The sequence below is a fragment of the Lepidochelys kempii genome, chromosome 5, assembly GCF_965140265.1.
Source record: "Lepidochelys kempii isolate rLepKem1 chromosome 5, rLepKem1.hap2, whole genome shotgun sequence".
Classification (NCBI taxonomy): domain Eukaryota; kingdom Metazoa; phylum Chordata; order Testudines; family Cheloniidae; genus Lepidochelys; species Lepidochelys kempii.
This window is the reverse complement of record NC_133260.1, coordinates 10,052,803-10,070,958: the sequence shown is the minus strand read 5'-3', so window position 1 is coordinate 10,070,958 and position 18,156 is coordinate 10,052,803. Positions and strand designations below refer to the sequence as shown.

The 18,156-nt window shown below is 41.8% G+C and overlaps 1 protein-coding gene across 6 annotated transcripts in view; it reads right to left on the bottom strand.

Annotated features, from left to right (window-relative positions):
* Window positions 1-18,156, bottom strand: part of PIK3C3 (phosphatidylinositol 3-kinase catalytic subunit type 3) — a 137,463-nt gene that overhangs the window by 17,278 nt on the left and 102,029 nt on the right. For 4 of the 6 annotated variants that reach the window (XM_073343431.1, XM_073343433.1, XM_073343432.1 and 1 more), the window contains one exon: window positions 17,148-17,238. In XM_073343431.1, the coding sequence (XP_073199532.1) occupies window positions 17,148-17,238 (91 nt within the window). Of the gene's footprint in view, window positions 1-7,612; window positions 7,749-17,147; window positions 17,239-18,156 lie in introns of those variants that run through there. The other 2 variants (XR_012158836.1, XM_073343434.1) reach the window with 2 other exon arrangements.

Here is an 18,156-nt window from a genome sequence, read left to right as displayed (position 1 = left end):
CCTGGGACTCCTTTCTTCATCTTTGTGGAAAGTTAATTTGATGCAATCGAATACAAAATGACGTGTGCTAGTTTAAATGTGTAATTTGTTTTGCTCTATGAGAAATAGGAACAATCTAGGGAATACAGAGAAAATAACAAATCCAATGCATAGTTCTTGCCCACGCCATCAAAATTTTGGGCAAGAATTGAGTATTTCCCATTGCCACAGATTTGACTTCCAGTGGTGTGCCATAGCCACTGTCTTCCCCAAATAAAGGATTAATAGATTTTTACACCAGAAGGGACCAACAAATAATCTCGTCTGAACTCCCGTACATTACAGGCCATTACATTTCACCCAGTTATTCCTATATTCAGCCTAATAACTTGTGTTTGACTAAAGCATACCTTTAGGAAAGAGATCCAGGTTGATTTCAAGACCTCAAGAGATAGAGAATCCACCACTTGACTTGACAGTTTGTGCCAATGGTTAATCACACTCACTGTTAAAAACCTGTGCTTGAAGTGAATTAGTAACCTGGGGGGCGACTTCAAGCCTCAAATTTTCAAGATGTTTTGCAAAACTTGAGTTAGCTCTTTAGGGCAATATGTTATCACTATTTAATGCTTATCCAAAGCTGCTTGAATGCTCCACATAGTTAAATGAGAAAAGATACCAATGTTCACATTTTCACTGAATAGTACATATGCAAGCTTTTTCCTTAAACGCTCTGATAGTTATTTCACAGACTAATTGTAAGTCAGTCATTGTGAAAGCTGACTGCTACCTGTGCCTCCAGCAAGGTTAAGTACCACTGCAGGTGTTGACTACGATTAGCTACTTAATAATTTGATCACTGGAATACAGAATTACTCATTGCAAAGTCAGCTAGTGACATTTTTAAGACACCTGTGTGCCTACAACTGAGTAACATCCTCTAGATCAGTGGTTTTCAATGGGTTTTTCATTTGCAGACCCCTACAAAATTTCAAATGGAGGTGCAGACCCCTTTGGAAATCTTAAGACATAGTCTTCAGACCCCAATGGTCCACAGACCACAGGTTGAAAACCACTGCTCTAGATCAGTGGTTCCCAAATTTGTTCTGCTGCTTGTGCAGGGAAAGCCCCTGGCGGGGTGGGCGGTTTGTTTATCTGCCGCGTCTGCAGGTTCGGCCGATCGCGGCTCCCAGTGGCCACGGTTCGCTGCTCCAGGCCAAGGGGAGCTGCTGGAAGCAGCGTGGGCTGAAGGATGTACTTGCTGCCGCTTCCAGCGGCTCACATTGGCCTGGAGCAGCAAACCGCAGCCACTGGGAGCCGCGATCGGCCGAACCTGTGGACACGGCAGGTAAACAAACTGGCCTGCCCCGCCTGGAGCTTTCCCTGCACGAGCGGCGGAACAAGTTTGGGAACCACTGCTCTAGATGAAAAAGCAGTGTGTCTTTTGATTAAGCCGTATAGTACACATGTACATACATACCAGGAGCACCATTGCTAGGACTTAAAGAAAGGCATTTGATATCAAATGCTATACAGAAACAATAATGCTTTGTGCAGGGATTTTTTCCGTTTTGCATCTAAAGTTGTTAATGACAGTCAGCATTCAGTGTTCAAGATGGAGAATCTAGTCTTAAGTTTCTGCCTTGACTCCTACCACACTTCACAGTTCCCTGAACATGGGCATTGTCTGGTTATCTCTGCTCTACAGTATTATGTCAAAATAAAAGGAGTACTTGTGGCACCTTAGAGACTCTAAGGTGCCACAAGTACTCCTTTTCTTTTTGCGAATACAGACTAACACGGCTGTTACTCTGAAATATGTCAAAATAGTTAATTCTTTCACCTATTCACATGTTTCTTGCATTCACGTGGAGAGATTTACCGAGGTGGTGTTCTGGAGAGGACCACATCTTTTGTCTTTGGGCAAAAATCCTACCATATGGAATAGACTACACTTTCTATGAAAGCATCTAGAGTTTTCTGTAAGGTTTCCTCTACAGCTGCAGTTTTTACAGAGATGGATGGAAAAATCAAATAGGTTGCTTACCTATAACTGGTTCTTTGAGATGTGTGGTCCATATCTGTATTTCACTGAGGGGTTATGTGCATGTGCCAGGAGGCAGAGTTTTTGAAAACAGTACTGTGTGGCAGTCCTCACATGTGCCCTGTGCCACTTTGTGGTCTCACCCAAGGCAATAAAGGGCACAGCGTGCTGCCGGCACCTCCTGTTCCTTCTCTACAACACAGCTGTTGAATCTACAGCAGAGGGGAAGCAGGCTGGGTCTGGAATACAGAGAGGGACCACACCTCTCGAAGAAGCTTCAGTTACAGGTAAGTAACATTGTTTTCTTTTTTGAGTGATGGTCCCTATTGTATTTCACTGAGGGTGATTAGCAAACAGTACCTATGTAGGAGGAGACTGTGGAATGGAGGACTGCTGCTCCAAACGAAGCATCAAATCATGGACTACAACATAGCGTGTGGAAGAGGTGTGCAGTGAATTCCACGTGGCTACCTTGCATATGTCTGCGAGGGGCAAATTGTGGAGTGTGGCCATAGCGGATGCTTGCACTCTGGTGGAATAGGCCCGAATCCCTTCAAGTGGGGATTGTCCCAATTACTGATAGCAACGTGTAATGCACCCTGAGACCACACTGGGAGATTCTTTGGCTGGAAATGGCTTGCCCTATCATTCTCTCCGCTATGGCAACAAAAAGCTGAGGAGATTTCCAAAAGGGTTTTGTCCTCTTAAGATAAAAAGCCAATGCCCTTCAAACATCTAATGAGTGAAGCCTTCTTTCCTCATTCGAGGCATGAGGAAGAAGGTAGGTAGTAAAAGCATGTGTTGATTGAGGTGGAATTGGGAAACCGCCTTGGGCAGGAACTTGGGGGGGAAGTCAGAGAGACCTTATCTTTATGGAAAGTGATGAAAGGTGGGCTAGCAATCATGGTTTCCAGTTCGCCAACCCTCCTAGCCAATTTAATGGTGATGAGGAAAGAGACTTTCATGGAAAGGAGAGAGTGACCATGGGGCCATAAGTTCAAAGGGGGCAGACGTCAACAAGGTCAGGACAAGGTTGAGGTCCCATAAGGGGGGAGGGGAATAGGTTGAATGGGAAGGTATTTTCATAGAAGGCCCTTCCAGAACCATTCAGTTAATGGCCGTCCACCGGCAGGTGAAAAGCGCTAATGGCAGCTGCATGCACCTTAATGGAACTGAGGGCCAGTCCCAAGTCCTTCAGATAAAGAAAATATTCCAAGAGTCGTGGGACGCCCACTGCTTCAGGGACAAGGTTCTGCCAGGTAGCCCTGGCAATGAAAAGTGTCCATTTGGCTACATACGAACATCTTGTGGACTCCTTTCTGATGCTTGAGAGAACATCTCACACTTCCAGAGAGCATTCCTGTGCTAGTGGAGTGTCCACCAAAAACCAAACCGCCAGGTGGAGTGTGCGCGGGTTAGGGTAAAAGTCTGCTATTGTTTGGGTCAGTAGCTCCGGGAGCATCCAAAGCCTGAGTGGCAGGTTCTTTGACATGCAGAGAAGTGGGAACCAATATTGGCAAGGCCAGAAAGGGGCGATCAGGATGGTTGTTGCTTTCTCCCATCTGATCTTGTGGATTATTCATAGTAGGAGGGCTGGAAGTGGGGGGTGGGGGGGAGGCATAATTTGTCTGGTCCGACCAATCGAGGACTAGGACGTCCCCTTATGATTGAGTTCCAGTCCCTCCCCTTGAACAACAACGGGTGCATTTGGTATTGTTGTGGGATGTGAAAAGATCCCTCACAGGGGTTTCCCATCAGCCAAAGATGTTCGTGATTACAGAGTCATGCAACTCCCATTTGTGGTCAATGGCAAAGTTTCTGCTGAGAGCATCAGCAATCACGTTCTGGGTGCTCGGTAGGTAGGCTGTTGTCAGAAGAATATAGCATGTGATGCACCATTCCCAAAGGTATGTAGCTTTCACACACATGGCTCAGGATCTTGTCTCCCCTTGCTTACGTAGAGGACTGTGGTGGTGTTGTCTGACATGACAAGAATGTGTCGGTCCTGGATGGTTGGTAGGAATGCCTGGCAAACTTTGCATGCTTACCAGAGTTCCAGTATGTTTATGAGCATCCTGGCCTCTCGTGTTGTTCAGGTGCCTGTGTCATGCAGTTGCACATCTGGGCACCCCAGCAAAAACAAGAACAAACATTACTTCCAGATTCCTGATTCCTACTACTGGATTGTTAATTAGTGGAAGTTAGTGAAGAACAGACAGCTTTAATGTAGTAATGTTCCCTACCAATCACAACAGATCAGCCATCTCTTAAGCTATACTAGAGCTGACTTGTGGCATGGTACTGACTTATTGGAACATCCCAAATGCAAATCAGATGCCTCACATATGTTGCTTCATTGGTATGAAGCGCTGTCTAGTGATTAGAGCAGAGAATCTCTAGAGCTTATCTATTTATCCAATGTGTGTAAGACCTAATTGCCTCACAGATGTACTAAGAGAATTAGTTATTGCTGAAGTACTTTATACTGCCTCTTACCGAGGATCTCAAAGTACAAGAGTGAAGGATTATTAATAAGTTCCTCTTTCCTGAACCAAAGGACTCCCATTGACTTCAATGGGCACTGGATCAGGCTACCAGTTCTGCCAGTGATAAATTCTGTAACCTTAAGCAAATCCCTTCACCGACCTCCATTTTCCTGTCTGTAAAACGGGGGCATATTATAGACGCAGAAAATTTCAACCTGTGAAATATCAATGAAAAAAACAAAGCCTCCCCCTTTCCCTGTTTTCTGACAAACTCTCCTACTCATCTCAAAGAAGTGCTGTGCGGATTAGTTAATATTTGCACAGGGATTTGAACATGCAAAGTGCTTTATAAGTGCCAAGCATTATTATATTCTCCAGCAAGAAAATTGCTCCACTTGAATATCACTGCCTTTCTGCACATACTTAACTACCCATACTGTAGTTAACAACTGCTTGCTGGGGGCAGGGGGACTTTTCTAACATATCCTGGCCTATAAATGAAACAATAGTGACATCTACTGTAATCAGTGGACAGTTGAAGCAGAGCTCAGTCAATTTGAGTACTGTATTCTTTAATGCTTGCTGAGTTCTGTGTGTCTCGATGAATCATTGATCCCTGATGTTTTCTAATTTAAAGGTCACATTTGCTATGAAGGACAGATACAAGCCATCTGGCTGTTCTGTTCAAAATGGGAGGCTTTTTTAAAAACTATTTTTCTAAGTGTGACAATGGTGTATGCTCCTTATATCTGGAGAATGATGCTCCACCTTTTGAGATATTGGCTTTGCAATTGGTTGCAGATTTCAATCATTATTAAAAAAAATATAGAATTGTCTCTTTTTGAAAAAAAAACACCCCACAATTAGCAATTACTGTAGCAGCTGCATTTTACTGAAAGCAAGCTGTGTTGGCAGGGAAACATAATAGGCATTTATATTATGATTACTAGTTATACAATGGCAGCGGAACATACATAGATTTTAAGGCAGTCCCTATTCTGGAAATCTTCAGATTTAGCAGAAACAGACCAAAAAAACCAAACGGGAAGATTCAGAAAAAAGGGATTCCCTTGCCCGAGGCTGGGGGGGTGGGGTGTGTGCAGCACTGCGGAAACCTGCCTTTCCTTCTCATTCTAGTTTTAATTGTGTGACATTCTGTGGGCAACTAGGGGTGGCGCATTGCGAGTGAGTTCCATGCAGAGGGATGGGGAAGCACGAAGCAGGTGCTAGTCGCTGTGACTGTTTCCTTTGTAAGTAGTGACAGGAGGAGAAGATGGGGAGACCAGAGGCAAGAAAGATTAAGGCTGCTAGTCTTCAGCTATGATCTCCAGAGCCATTTGTCACATGCTGAAGCATTTGCTATCATCAAATGCTGAGACTTCCTGCTAGTTGTAGTCAAGACTAGGAGTGCTCCCAAGGCTGCATGTTTGTTTTTGTTTTGTTTTTTGCTGGGGGTGGGGAGGGGCACTAGTCCAGTTTCATTGATTTACGTTTCCGTCGGCTAGGTGTTTCTATTCACTAAGTTTAGTTTTAGTCCTGCACAAATTTGAGGGGCAGCAAAACAGTTTTTTTCCCTGAGCCGGAGGAGGTTCACAGCCCTGGCATGTACTAATACATATATGGAAACAAGAATATTTTTAAAGTTGGAAAATTGGGGAAATTTTGACTTGGAAAGATCTCATTTAACTTTTTGAAGTGCTACCAACAAAATATGTAAAATTTAATTGTTTGATATTAAACATAAAACTGTCCAATTAAGTTAGCATCAGTTTGCATGCAGAGAGATCTGAACCTGAAAAAGATGGTTATTGAAAATAAATAAAAAGACAGGGCCTGACTTTCAGAAGTACTGTACATTCACATCCCCAGCTGAAGTCACTGAGAGGAGTTGGTGCTTGAAAAATCAAGTCCATATAGTTCTGTATTTGGTGTCAGGGCCGCTAATGGGGTGGTGTGACCTAATGGTCAGTCAAAAATGGAGTCAGGGCCGCAATCGGAAGTCAAGCCGAAGGTCAGAGTCAGGAGCCACACCAAGGGTCAGTGCCAGGGTAGGAATCAGGAGACACATCAAAGATTAAGACAGAATTGGAGTAAGAAGTCATGCCAAGGGTCAAGCTGCAGTCAGTCAAAAAGAGTGATAACAGGAGCGACAAGTGGGAACCAGGCAAAGAGGCAGAAAATTGATCTCAGAGGTCTGATCACCAGCAGACCTACCAACTAGTTGCTCAGAGAAGAGGTGGGACAGGAACAGGAAGCTTTATATCTAGTGGTGTCCAATCAGTAGTCTGCTGCTAGTCACCTGACTCAGCTGAGTCTCTGGGTGTAGCCTCTGGTAGTGGGGTGTTTAGCTACAGTTCCCTCATCTGACTTTGCAGTGCAGTGGTACAGAGGACAAGGCTCTCACTCAGCCAGGCCAGGGTTCAAGACCCATAGCACCTGATAATTCTTCAGTTAGTTTTCCTATCTTGGCAAACAGCGAAAGTCACAATTTGGCACTATATCTTGCTCTCTGAATAAAGAATGCAAAAGCATCTTCACAGATGAGATAGGCAGGAAGGCCTGCTCCACTTGCTCCGTCCTGTGCCATAAACCATGTCAAACAGGTGTAATCTATACTTATTTTACAGAAAGCTGTACATGACATGCTGCTATTTCCATTTTTTCTTCCCTATTCACATATTTCACAGCTATCGGACTCAAGTGATATCTGGGCAATTTGCTTTCAGTTAGATTTGAAGGTTGATTATAAACTTACATTCTGCCAGCTAGTTCCTTGAGATATAGCACATGCTTCAGGAAAAAAAGATGATTCTTTGGAGAAAGCATCCTCAATTTATAAAGAACTTGCCTTCCTGTCCAAACCTCAGCTTGCTGATATTTTCCTCTTAATTCTTTATGCTTTTGCCAGTGACAAGGAAAATACCATGTATATGGTGCTAGCAATGGTTGAGAGAGTCATAATTTTGAACCCCTGGTTTTTCAATTAAAGGCCATTTCTTGTGACAATCAAATGTTAATCTCAAAATAAGTATTTTCTGAAAAAAGTCTGCTTACATTAATTAACTTTTTTTTTTTCAAAAATATTCTGTTATTTCACTATTACCGTAGTAAAATCAAAGACTGATTTCATTCCATGGAATCTGCTTTCATGCAGCTCCTTGTCAACCGACTGTGTCACATCCTGATTTGCACGAACAGGAAAAAAAGGGACACTGTGCTCACAATTCATCTGCATACACCTACAGGGAATATAGCAAATGCACCTTCTTAGTACGTGCTTTGTTTATTCATAGAAAGGTGAAGGTGAAGTACAAGAATGAAAGGAAACTCAATCTGTAAAAAAAATGGCAGCTCAGAGTTTGTTTGTATTCTGTTTTAAATTGATTTTTATACTGTGCCATAATGATGAACATAACATCAGGGCTGAAGAAAGAAACTTTTATATTAAGAGGTGTTTTAAAAGATCTAATTCTTTTTCTTTTTTTTTTTTAAATAGAATAGAGTATTCTCAAGCTGGCGGTGGGGAGCTAAAGAAGGATTTTTGGTGAAGTCCTCACCCACAAACCAGTAATAAATAAGAGATATGAGATTGCTGATACCTTACACACATGCACTGAATACCAAGTGGATTACTGTGGTCATGTACACAATCCCAACTCCTCCCACATATACTGAGAATGTATTCTTTGTCAGGTCATATGCAAAGTTTGCAGGTTAGACTTGAACCCATAGCCATCTGGCAGCATGGTGTCTTAACTTCTCAGACATCTCTCTGGTCACAAACATGCTTGCATAACAAAATCTTTCCTTCCATCAGTGAGCTTCAGAGTCCCTGCACCCTCAATGTATTGTTCACTGGAAATGAAGAGCTGTAATATAGCCATAGGGTCACCTCCATTAGCTTTAGATAAAAGTAGAGTAATTTCAGATGTCTAAAGATAAACATGTTCCTTTGTCTTCTAGTCCCCACCATCTCTATCTATATAGACATAGTATTGTTGGAGCAATCTACACCCATTGATATTAACAGTATTACAGTTAAAAAGAAAAGGAGGACTTGTGGCACCTTAGAGACTAACAAATTTATTTGAGCATGAGCTTTCGTGAGCTACAGCTCACTTCATCGGATGCATTCAGTGGAAAATACAGTGGGGAGATTTATATACACAGAGCATATGAAACAATGGATGTTACCATACACACTGTAATGAGGGTGATCAGGTAAGGTGAGCTATTACCAGCAGGAGAGCGGGGGTGGGGGGAAACCTTTTGTAGTGATAATCAAGGTGGGCCATTTCCAGCAGTTGATAAGAACATCTGAGGAACAGTGTGAGTGTGTGTGTGCGCACGTGTGTGTGTGTGTGTGTGTGGGGGGGGGTAATTTTACTTTGTGTAATGACACATCCACTCCCAGTCTTTATTCAAGACTAAGTTAATTGTATCCAGTTTGCAAATTAATTCCAATTCAGCAGTCTCTCGTTGGAGTCTGTTTTTGAAGTTTTTTTGTTGAAGAATTACGACTTTTAGGTCTGTAATCGAGTGACCAAAGAGATTGAAGTGTTCTCCGACTGGTTTTTGAATGTTATAATTCTTGACGTCTGATTTGTGTCCATTTATTCTTTTACGTAGAGACTGTCCAGTTTGGCCAATGTACGTGGCAGAGGGGCATTGCAGGCACATGATGGCATATATCACATTGGTAGATGTGCAGGTGAAGGAGCCTCTGATAGTGTGGCTGATGTGATGAGGCCCTATTATGGTCTCCCCTGAATAGATATGTGAACACAGTTGGCAATGGGCTTTGTTGCAAGGATAGGTTCCTGGGTTAGTGTTTTTGTTGTGTGGTGTGTGGTTGCTGGAGAGTATTTGCTTCAGGTTGGGGGGCTGTCTGTAAGCAAGGACTGGCCTGTCTCCCAAGATCTGTGAGAGTGATGTGTCGTCCTTCAGGATAGATTGTAGATCCTTGATGATGCACTGGAGAGGTTTTTCCACTGAATGCATCCGATGAAGTGAGCTGTAGCTCACGAAAGCTTATGCTCAAATAAATTTGTTAGTCTCTAAGGTGCCACAAGTATTCCTTTTCTTTTTGTGGATACAGACTAACACAGCTGCTACTCTGAAACCAGTATTACAGTTGTGTCTACTGAAATACTTCAATGTTCTGGATCACTATAGCAACTGAATTCTTCATTACAATAATTAAAGCAGACAACCCTCTTCAGTAAGTGTTTCTTGCTTCAGGATAATGAGCATCAGCTTTTTAAAAAAAATACCTTCTACTTTCCTTAACCCACACACATTTCATTATAGTTTCACCACCAAAATAATTACAAAAAATATTCTTTCTCCTCTTCAAGTTTAAAAGAGGGTTAACCTAAACATTATTTCCTTGCTGAGTTTACTTCATTACTTCAGCCAACCCAGCAGATGAGCATGTTTTTCCTGTCTGAATGCAGCCCTGATGGATCACTAGCCCATCATTAAAAGTATAGCCATTGTAAAACTGAGAACAGCAGAATCTGAGTACTTCAGTACGAAATGAGAAAATGCTGGCTGTGAACTTCCATCCACATTAAGAGGCAGAGGGGATTTGTTAGATAAACAAAATGTTTTTAAATCTTCACCTCAATCTTCCATGAGAGTGAAATTATGGCTGAAATGGCTATTGACTTTACTCAGACACCAAAGGTAATTTAATTTTACAGGTCAGTCCAAAACGGATCTTTAGCTAATTTGAGTTTCTTGAAATATATATGGATTTTTTGTTTAAAGCTGTAAAAAAAAACAAAAAAAACCCCTGAAAACATCTATTTAATTCTCTTACAGTGAGGTACAGTATTATCTTGTTAAATGACTCTGAACGAACTTTTCTCTCAACCTAAGAAAGGTAAAACAGCTAGTTCCTTTTTTATTAGTATTAAAAAACTCTCATAACTGATGTCACACCGGCCACTGCATGTTTAGTAATTGTAATACAGGTATTTCCACAACAACAATCTTGTCTTAAATCTAGCAGTGATTTACACACATTCTACAGGGTACCACGATAATGTTTCTGATCCTACCTGATTTTTCATAAACTTTTAGCTAACAGTGTATAATTATTTTTCCCTTAAAGTAAAAATGAAGTCAACACACCCAGAGTATAGAATCTCTCCAAAAATCAATGTCACTGTAGCTTTGGATAAAACTATAGATTTTTTGGTAGGTCATGAAGCCAATTTCTGCCTTGAAGAGAGGAAGTAGGTTTAAATTTTTCTTAAAGATGATGGGATCCTTTTATGAAATGGAATTCTCGCACAAAATTTAGTAGTGAATTCAAACTATAAGCATTAAAATCCATGAGAAGGAATGGTTCTCTTGGCTTCTAAGCAGTAAAGTGTTTTGAACCTATAGAAATTTGTTTGAAAACCTGAATGCTGACATACAAGGATGAAAAAAAAAAAAAAAACCATGTAAGAAAAATGTGATTAATAAAGAAGTAGCAACAAAATTGAACAAATAAATTCAATCTAACAAAGGAACTTTAGTTATTCTTTTGAGAATATCAAGAGTGAATCCAGACCATAGAATCATAGAATCATAGAATATCAGGGTTGGAAGGGACCCCAGAAGGTCATCTAGTCCAACCCCCTGCTCAAAGCAGGACCAATTCCCAGTTAAATCATCCCAGCCAGGGCTTTGTCAAGCCTGACCTTAAAAACCTCTAAGGAAGGAGATTCTACCACCTCCCTAGGTAACGCATTCCAGTGTTTCACCACCCTCTTAGTGAAAAAGTTTTTCCTAATATCCAATCTAAACCTCCCCCACTGCAACTTGAGACCATTACTCCTCGTTCTGTCATCTGCTACCATTGAGAACAGTCTAGAGCCATCCTCTTTGGAACCCCCTTTCAGGTAGTTGAAAGCAGCTATAAAATCCCCCCTCATTCTTCTCTTCTGCAGGCTAAACAATCCCAGCTCCCTCAGCCTCTCCTCATAACTCATGTGTTCCAGTCCCCTAATCATTTTTGTTGCCCTTCGCTGGACTCTCTCCAATTTATCCACATCCTTCTTGAAGTGTGGGGCCCAAAACTGGACACAGTACTCCAGATGAGGCCTCACCAATGTCGAATACAGGGGAACGATCACGTCCCTCGATCTGCTCGCTATGCCCCTACTTATACATCCCAAAATGCCATTGGCCTTCTTGGCAACAAGGGCACACTGCTGACTCATATCCAGCTTCTCGTCCACTGTCACCCCTAGGTCCTTTTCCGCAGAACTGCTGCCTAGCCATTCGGTCCCTAGTCTGTAGCTGTGCATTGGGTTCTTCCGTCCTAAGTGCAGGACCCTGCACTTATCCTTATTGAACCTCATCAGATTCCTTTTGGCCCAATCTTCCAATTGGTCTAGGTCCTTCTGTATCCTATCCCTCCCCTCCAGCGTATCTACCACTCCTCCCAGTTTAGTATCATCCGCAAATTTGCTGAGAGTGCAATCCACACCATCCTCCAGATCATTTATGAAGATATTGAATAAAACCGGCCCCAGGACCGACCCCTGGGGCACTCCACTTGATACCGGCTGCCAACTAGACATGGAGCCATTGATCACTACCCGTTGAGCCCGACAATTTAGCCAGCTTTCTACCCACCTTATGGTGCATTCATCCAGCCCATACTTCCTTAACTTGCTGACAAGAATACTATGGGAGACCGTGTCAAAATCTTTGCTAAAGTCAAGAAACAATACATCCACTGCTTTCCCTTCATCCACAGAACCAGTAATCTCATCATAAAAGGCGATTAGATTAGTCAGGCATGACCTTCCCTTGGTGAATCCATGCTGGCTGTTCCTGATCACTTTCCTCTCATGCAAGTGCTTCAGGATTGATTCTTTGAGGACCTGCTCCATGATTTTTCCAGGGACTGAGGTGAGGCTGACTGGCCTGTAGTTCCCAGGATCTTCCTTCTTCCCTTTTTTAAAGATTGGCACTACATTAGCCTTTTTCCAGTCATCCGGGACTTCCCCGGTTCGCCACGAGTTTTCAAAGATAATGGCCAGTGGCTCTGCAATCACAGCCGCCAATTCCTTCAGCACTCTCGGATGCAACTCGTCCGGCCCCATGGACTTGTGCACGTCCAGCTTTTCTAAATAGTCCCTAACCGCCTCTATCTCCACAGAGGGCTGGCCATCTCTTCCGCATTTTGTGATGCCCAGCGCAGCAGTCTGGGAGCTGACCTTGTTAGTGAAAACAGAGGCAAAAAAAGCATTGAGTACATTAGCTTTTTCCACATCCTCTGTCACTAGGTTGCCTCCCTCATTCAGTAAGGGGCCCACACATTCCTTGGCTTTCTTCTTGTTGCCAACATACCTGAAGAAACCCTTCTTGTTACTCTTGACATCTCTGGCTAGCTGCAGCTCCAGGTGCGATTTGGCCCTCCTGATAACATTCCTACATGCCCGAGCAATATTTTTATACTCTTCCCTGGTCATATGTCCAACCTTCCACTTCTTGTAAGCTTCTTTTTTATGTTTAAGATCCGCTAGGATTTCACCATTAAGCCAAGTTGGTCGCCTGCCATATTTACTATTCTTTCGACTCATCGGGATGGTTTGTCCCTGTAACCTCAACAGGGATTCCTTGAAATACAGCCAGCTCTCCTGGACTCCTTTCCCCTTCAAGTTAGTCCCCCAGGGGATCCTGGCCATCCGTTCCCTGAGGGAGTCGAAGTCTGCTTTCCTGAAGTCCAGGGTCCGTATCCTGCTGCTTACCTTTGTTCCCTGCGTCAGGATCCTGAACTCAACCAACTCATGGTCACTGCCTCCCAGATTCCCATCCACTTTTGCTTCCCCCACTAATTCTACCCGGTTTGTGAGCAGCAGGTCAAGAAAAGCACCCCCCCTAGTTGGCTCCTCTAGCACTTGCGCCAGGAAATTGTCCCCTACGCTTTCCAAAAACTTCCTGGATTGTCTATGCACTGCTGTATTGCTCTCCCAGCAGATATCAGGAAAATTAAAGTCACCCATGAGAATCAGGGCATGCGATCTAGTAGCTTCCGTGAGCTGCCGGAAGAAAGCCTCATCCACCTCATCCCCCTGGTCCGGTCCATCTTACAGAACTGGTGAATACCTTGCTGTGCTGAGAAAACAGGATGACTTTAATATGCCCTGCTACCGTAGTTTTTTTTTTTTTTTTTTTTGCTTAACCAATAGTTGTAAGCACTGTATTTCCCTTCCCAACAAAGCAGCATTTTAAATGATGGAACTGATGTGCTTTTCTTTTAAAGTATTCATTAAATAGGTTGCGGGTACTGTTTCAGTTCTAGTATTTTATTGCAAGAGGAAGCAAGGAGGGAGAAACCCCAGGACAGTGCATCTTATGAAAGATGTAGATGCCAAGGTATTAATAAGGAGCAAGAATGCTATATCCTAACTGGCAAAGAACACTGGAAGATTCAGTTTGATAAAAGCAATGTCAGGAAGCTCACAAGAGAATGTCCAAGGAGAGAATGAATACTATTAAGTCAAGCAACAGTGAACTCCTGACAGAGATGAATGAGATTAAAGTAAGTGGTATGTCAGAACCTAAACGATACAGATGAGAAAAGGACCAAGACTTTTGAAATTTGGTACGACTGCCAATTATATTTCTTGATTGTTTCAGTCAATGACAAAAATACCCAAAAACCTTGCACCAGAAACCCATAGGTTCTTGAAACCAGAATCTGACTTTATATAGCCCAGTCAGAGGGAATTCACTTGGGATGTTGGAGACCTAGAGTTCAAGTCCCTGCTTTGCCTAATTCAGACCATTTGGCTACCAGCTATTCTGTGGTAAGGGTCTTTTTTTTCCCCACATCATATTTCAAAAGGTCTTTTTCTTGCTGATATGGAAGAAAAAAGTTCTGAAACCTTGATTTTTTTTTTGTGAAACAGAACTGTGCTTTTTTGACCAGCCCTACTGAAAAGAAATTGAGCAAATTCTCTGGTGTTACAGAAGAAGCCTGCAGCAGAAGTGGCATTAGAACACAAACCTCTTGGATCCTGCAAGTCCAGTGACTTCATTTAAAAAAAAAAAAAAAAATCTTTTCCTTTAATGATGCAGTGAACTTTATTCTACTTTAAAAAATTCTTTGGATAACATTGGTTATATTAAAACATGAAAAAGTTTTGTCCATTAAAAATAAAATTCTGACTCTCTCTGCATTATGGAGAACTCTCAACAGACTACTGTGTTGATAGAAAACTACTGTTGATGATGACAAATATGGAATATAAGTCCCTTTTAACATTCTCTTTATTGCATATATACCCCCTAAAGTCTTGCATAGAACTAAGGCAACAGATAACCTCCACTGTAAATCAAGGTATCAAAAAGCCAACATTTACCTACACTACCACTGTAACATAATTAGTGCTCTACCAAATTCACAGTCCATTTTGGTCAATTTCACGGTCATAGGATTTTAAAAATCGTAAATTTCATGATTTAGCTATTTAAATCTGAATTTCACTGTGTTGTAATTGGAGGGGTCCTAACCCAAAAAGGAGTTGTGGAAGGGTCGCAAGGTTATTGTAGGGGGGTTGCAGTACTGTTACCCTTACGTCTGCGCTGCTGCTGGCAGCGGTGCTGCCTTCAGAGCTGGGCGGCTGGAGAGTGGCAGCGGCTGGCCGGGAGCCCAGCTCAGAAGCCGGAGCCTCTGCCAGCAGCAGCGCAGAAGTAAGGATGGCCTGGTGTGGGACTGACACCCTTACTTCTGCGCTGCTGCCTGAAGAGCTGGGCCCTCAGTTAGCAGCCGCCACTCTCTGGCCACCCCGCTCTGAAGGAAGCAGTGCAGAAGTAATGGTGGCATGATATGGTTTTGCCACACTTACTTCTGCGTTGCTGCTGGCGGGGCGCTGCCTTCAGAGCTGGGCACCCGGCCAACAGCCGCTGATCTCTGGCCTCCCAGTTCTGAAGGCAGTGCAGAAGTAAGGGTGACAATACTGTGACCCCCCCCGGCCCCTAAAATAACCTTGTGACCCCCCCAGGCTAACATTTATATGAATAAGAATACTCCAAGGTAGAACAGTTAATGTAACTTATTTTTAAAAAAACCTCATGCTTCAGAGATTAAACCAATTTAACTAGTGGGGTGTTGACCTCTGACTGTTTCTTATGCTTCCTAACTAACCTTAAGCTCGCTAGATGCAGGATGACACTATAGCAGTATAATATTGACCAGTGTGGATAGCTTATTAGCTTGGAACACGCCTAATGGCAAGTAGGTGAACTTAAGTAACTGGATTATTATACTTGCTACGATTAGGGGCCTATTGTATTAGTGTGAAGCCTTATGGTATTAGTTATGCTAAAAATTGATTTTAATAGGAATATAATAGGCCTAAAGAGATATCCAAAGGTCAAACTCTATATACTCATTCTCAGAGGCAAACAAGTGACCACAAATGAGTACAGTATACCACAGGATTCCACAAGAAGGGTGAGTGGGAGGGGGCTTTAGCAATTGGGTTTCTATGCAGTAAGCAGAAGTTAGAGCACATTTATATATAGGAATTAAGAAATGTGTCTTGTAGTTTATTAATATTAATGACTATAGGAATGGTTATGACACTCAGAAGGCCACATATGGATAATGGAAGGGAGACAATTTTGTCATGGTCACCAAAAGTGGTCAAATATTGTTATGCATCTGAAAAGTTACCTAAATATCGGGTATAAAATATCCTGTCTAGTTCCCTATTTTTAAGTTCCTCTGGGCTCTTAATTGGTATCAACTGATCCACGGACTTCTGTGTGCTGCTCCACTTACTGATTCTTCATCCCTATGTAAGTCTTTTCTTTTAGAGTGTAAGTATGAAATGAGATTAATTATCTCTACTATGTTGGGTACATGGGTTATCTCGATAGGTTTGTGCTGTCTAGCCATTTTATGCAGTATAATTATCTAGTTTCTTTGTAAAGTTATAACTGAATCTATACAACTCTATCACAAATTACATCAATCCCTTAAAGAAAAAGAAGAGTTTCTGAGAGAAACTTGTGTAGCCTACCTTGGGAAAGAACTTGTGATAATCAATGGACATTACAAGGGTGGAAAATATCTAGTGTCATTATTTAACATGGCTACTGGGGATTAAGAGGAGACCTTCATGGGGCAGTAGTTTCTCTCACATTTAACGAACAAGAGGTTTCCTGCATCTTTCTCAGAAACATCTGGTATTTGCCACTGTCACACTGGCTACTAGACTAGATGGACCACAGTTCTTATCCAGTATGGCAATCCCTACATTCTTATGAACATAACAGATTGTATGCACGAGGTGTTGAAACTCCATCTATTTATATATATTAGTTAAACTACACTAGTCCCTCTAAATGGTAGAACCCCATTATTTGGGACAGTAGACTGGATTATGGACTAATATGTGTACAATAGCGAATATTCTTGAGTGCATTCACCTGCAAGCACAATAGGTATTTTCCATCTCTAACTTCAGTGATTCTATGAATTGCCTGAGATCCATTATCTTGGCAATGAGTAGTCCAGAGGTCATAATTACATGTAAATTGCCCTTTCTGAACTACTTAAAAACACATTATGAAGTACACAATCTGTTTACTCTATCTAATAAATAAAGTTTTGTGGTTACCTTTTTCACAGTCTTGTCAGGTTCAAGAGCAATATCTGGAATGTTTGCATCCACCATGAGGGAAAACAAGTTCAAGATCAAGTTGGAATACCTAACGAGAAGAGCAGAATAAGTAAGGAACATTTTGTGGACAACAGTCTCCTGTATTAGTCTTTTCCCTTATCTAAAATATTTCTCACACACCACCTCCAACATAGGCAATGTGAGTTGGTAATGCTCAAAAGAGATGATTTGTACATAACATATTAGTTGGGTATGTATTCTTGTTATGAATGCAATGGCCCTGCAGTTTGCTCTGTACTGAAAACTAACTTTTGTATCTCAAAAGCTAGAGCACAGATATGCTCAATATTTTTTTCCTTTTAAACATCTAAAAACATTGAGGAATATAAAACTGGAGATCTATGTAATATAGATTATAGCAGCAAATATTTCTGGAGTCAAGAACATTAATCTCTTTTGTACCTTTCTATTCCACCTGACATACAGAAGTATGCTAGATTAAAGGGACCCCAAAGTGTATTCTTTAAAACAGGGACATTCCATGCAACAGTGATATCTACTTAAATTAACAGTCTTAAAAATTGAAGTCTTTAAATTAAAAAAGATTTTTAAAGATGTTGTATGGGAGGTTGTCTAAATAGGATGAGTATGTCCCTTAACCACTTGGTTTAACCGGAGTTAAGGCTGCAGCTGCTCAGTGAATCTGTAATAACTTGCGTAAGTATGCTGCACATCTGAAACACAAAAGGTAATTTATCACCATTAAAAAAAAGCAGCCCTGTCAGAGTTCCAGTTTAACATGCTGTGGTTGGAAGTACTCATGATTTTTTTTTTAAAGACCACCATTTTGCCATTGCAGGAAATTAACTGCAAGTCACTGTTTCAGAGAATAATTTTCAAGCTGTTCAACAAACTGGAACCTTCTTTACTCTAGCCACAGAACTATTTTTCCCGCCTTTTGGAAGATGCCTTTTATAAAAGCATTTTAGGAGCTTAGAAGGTGATG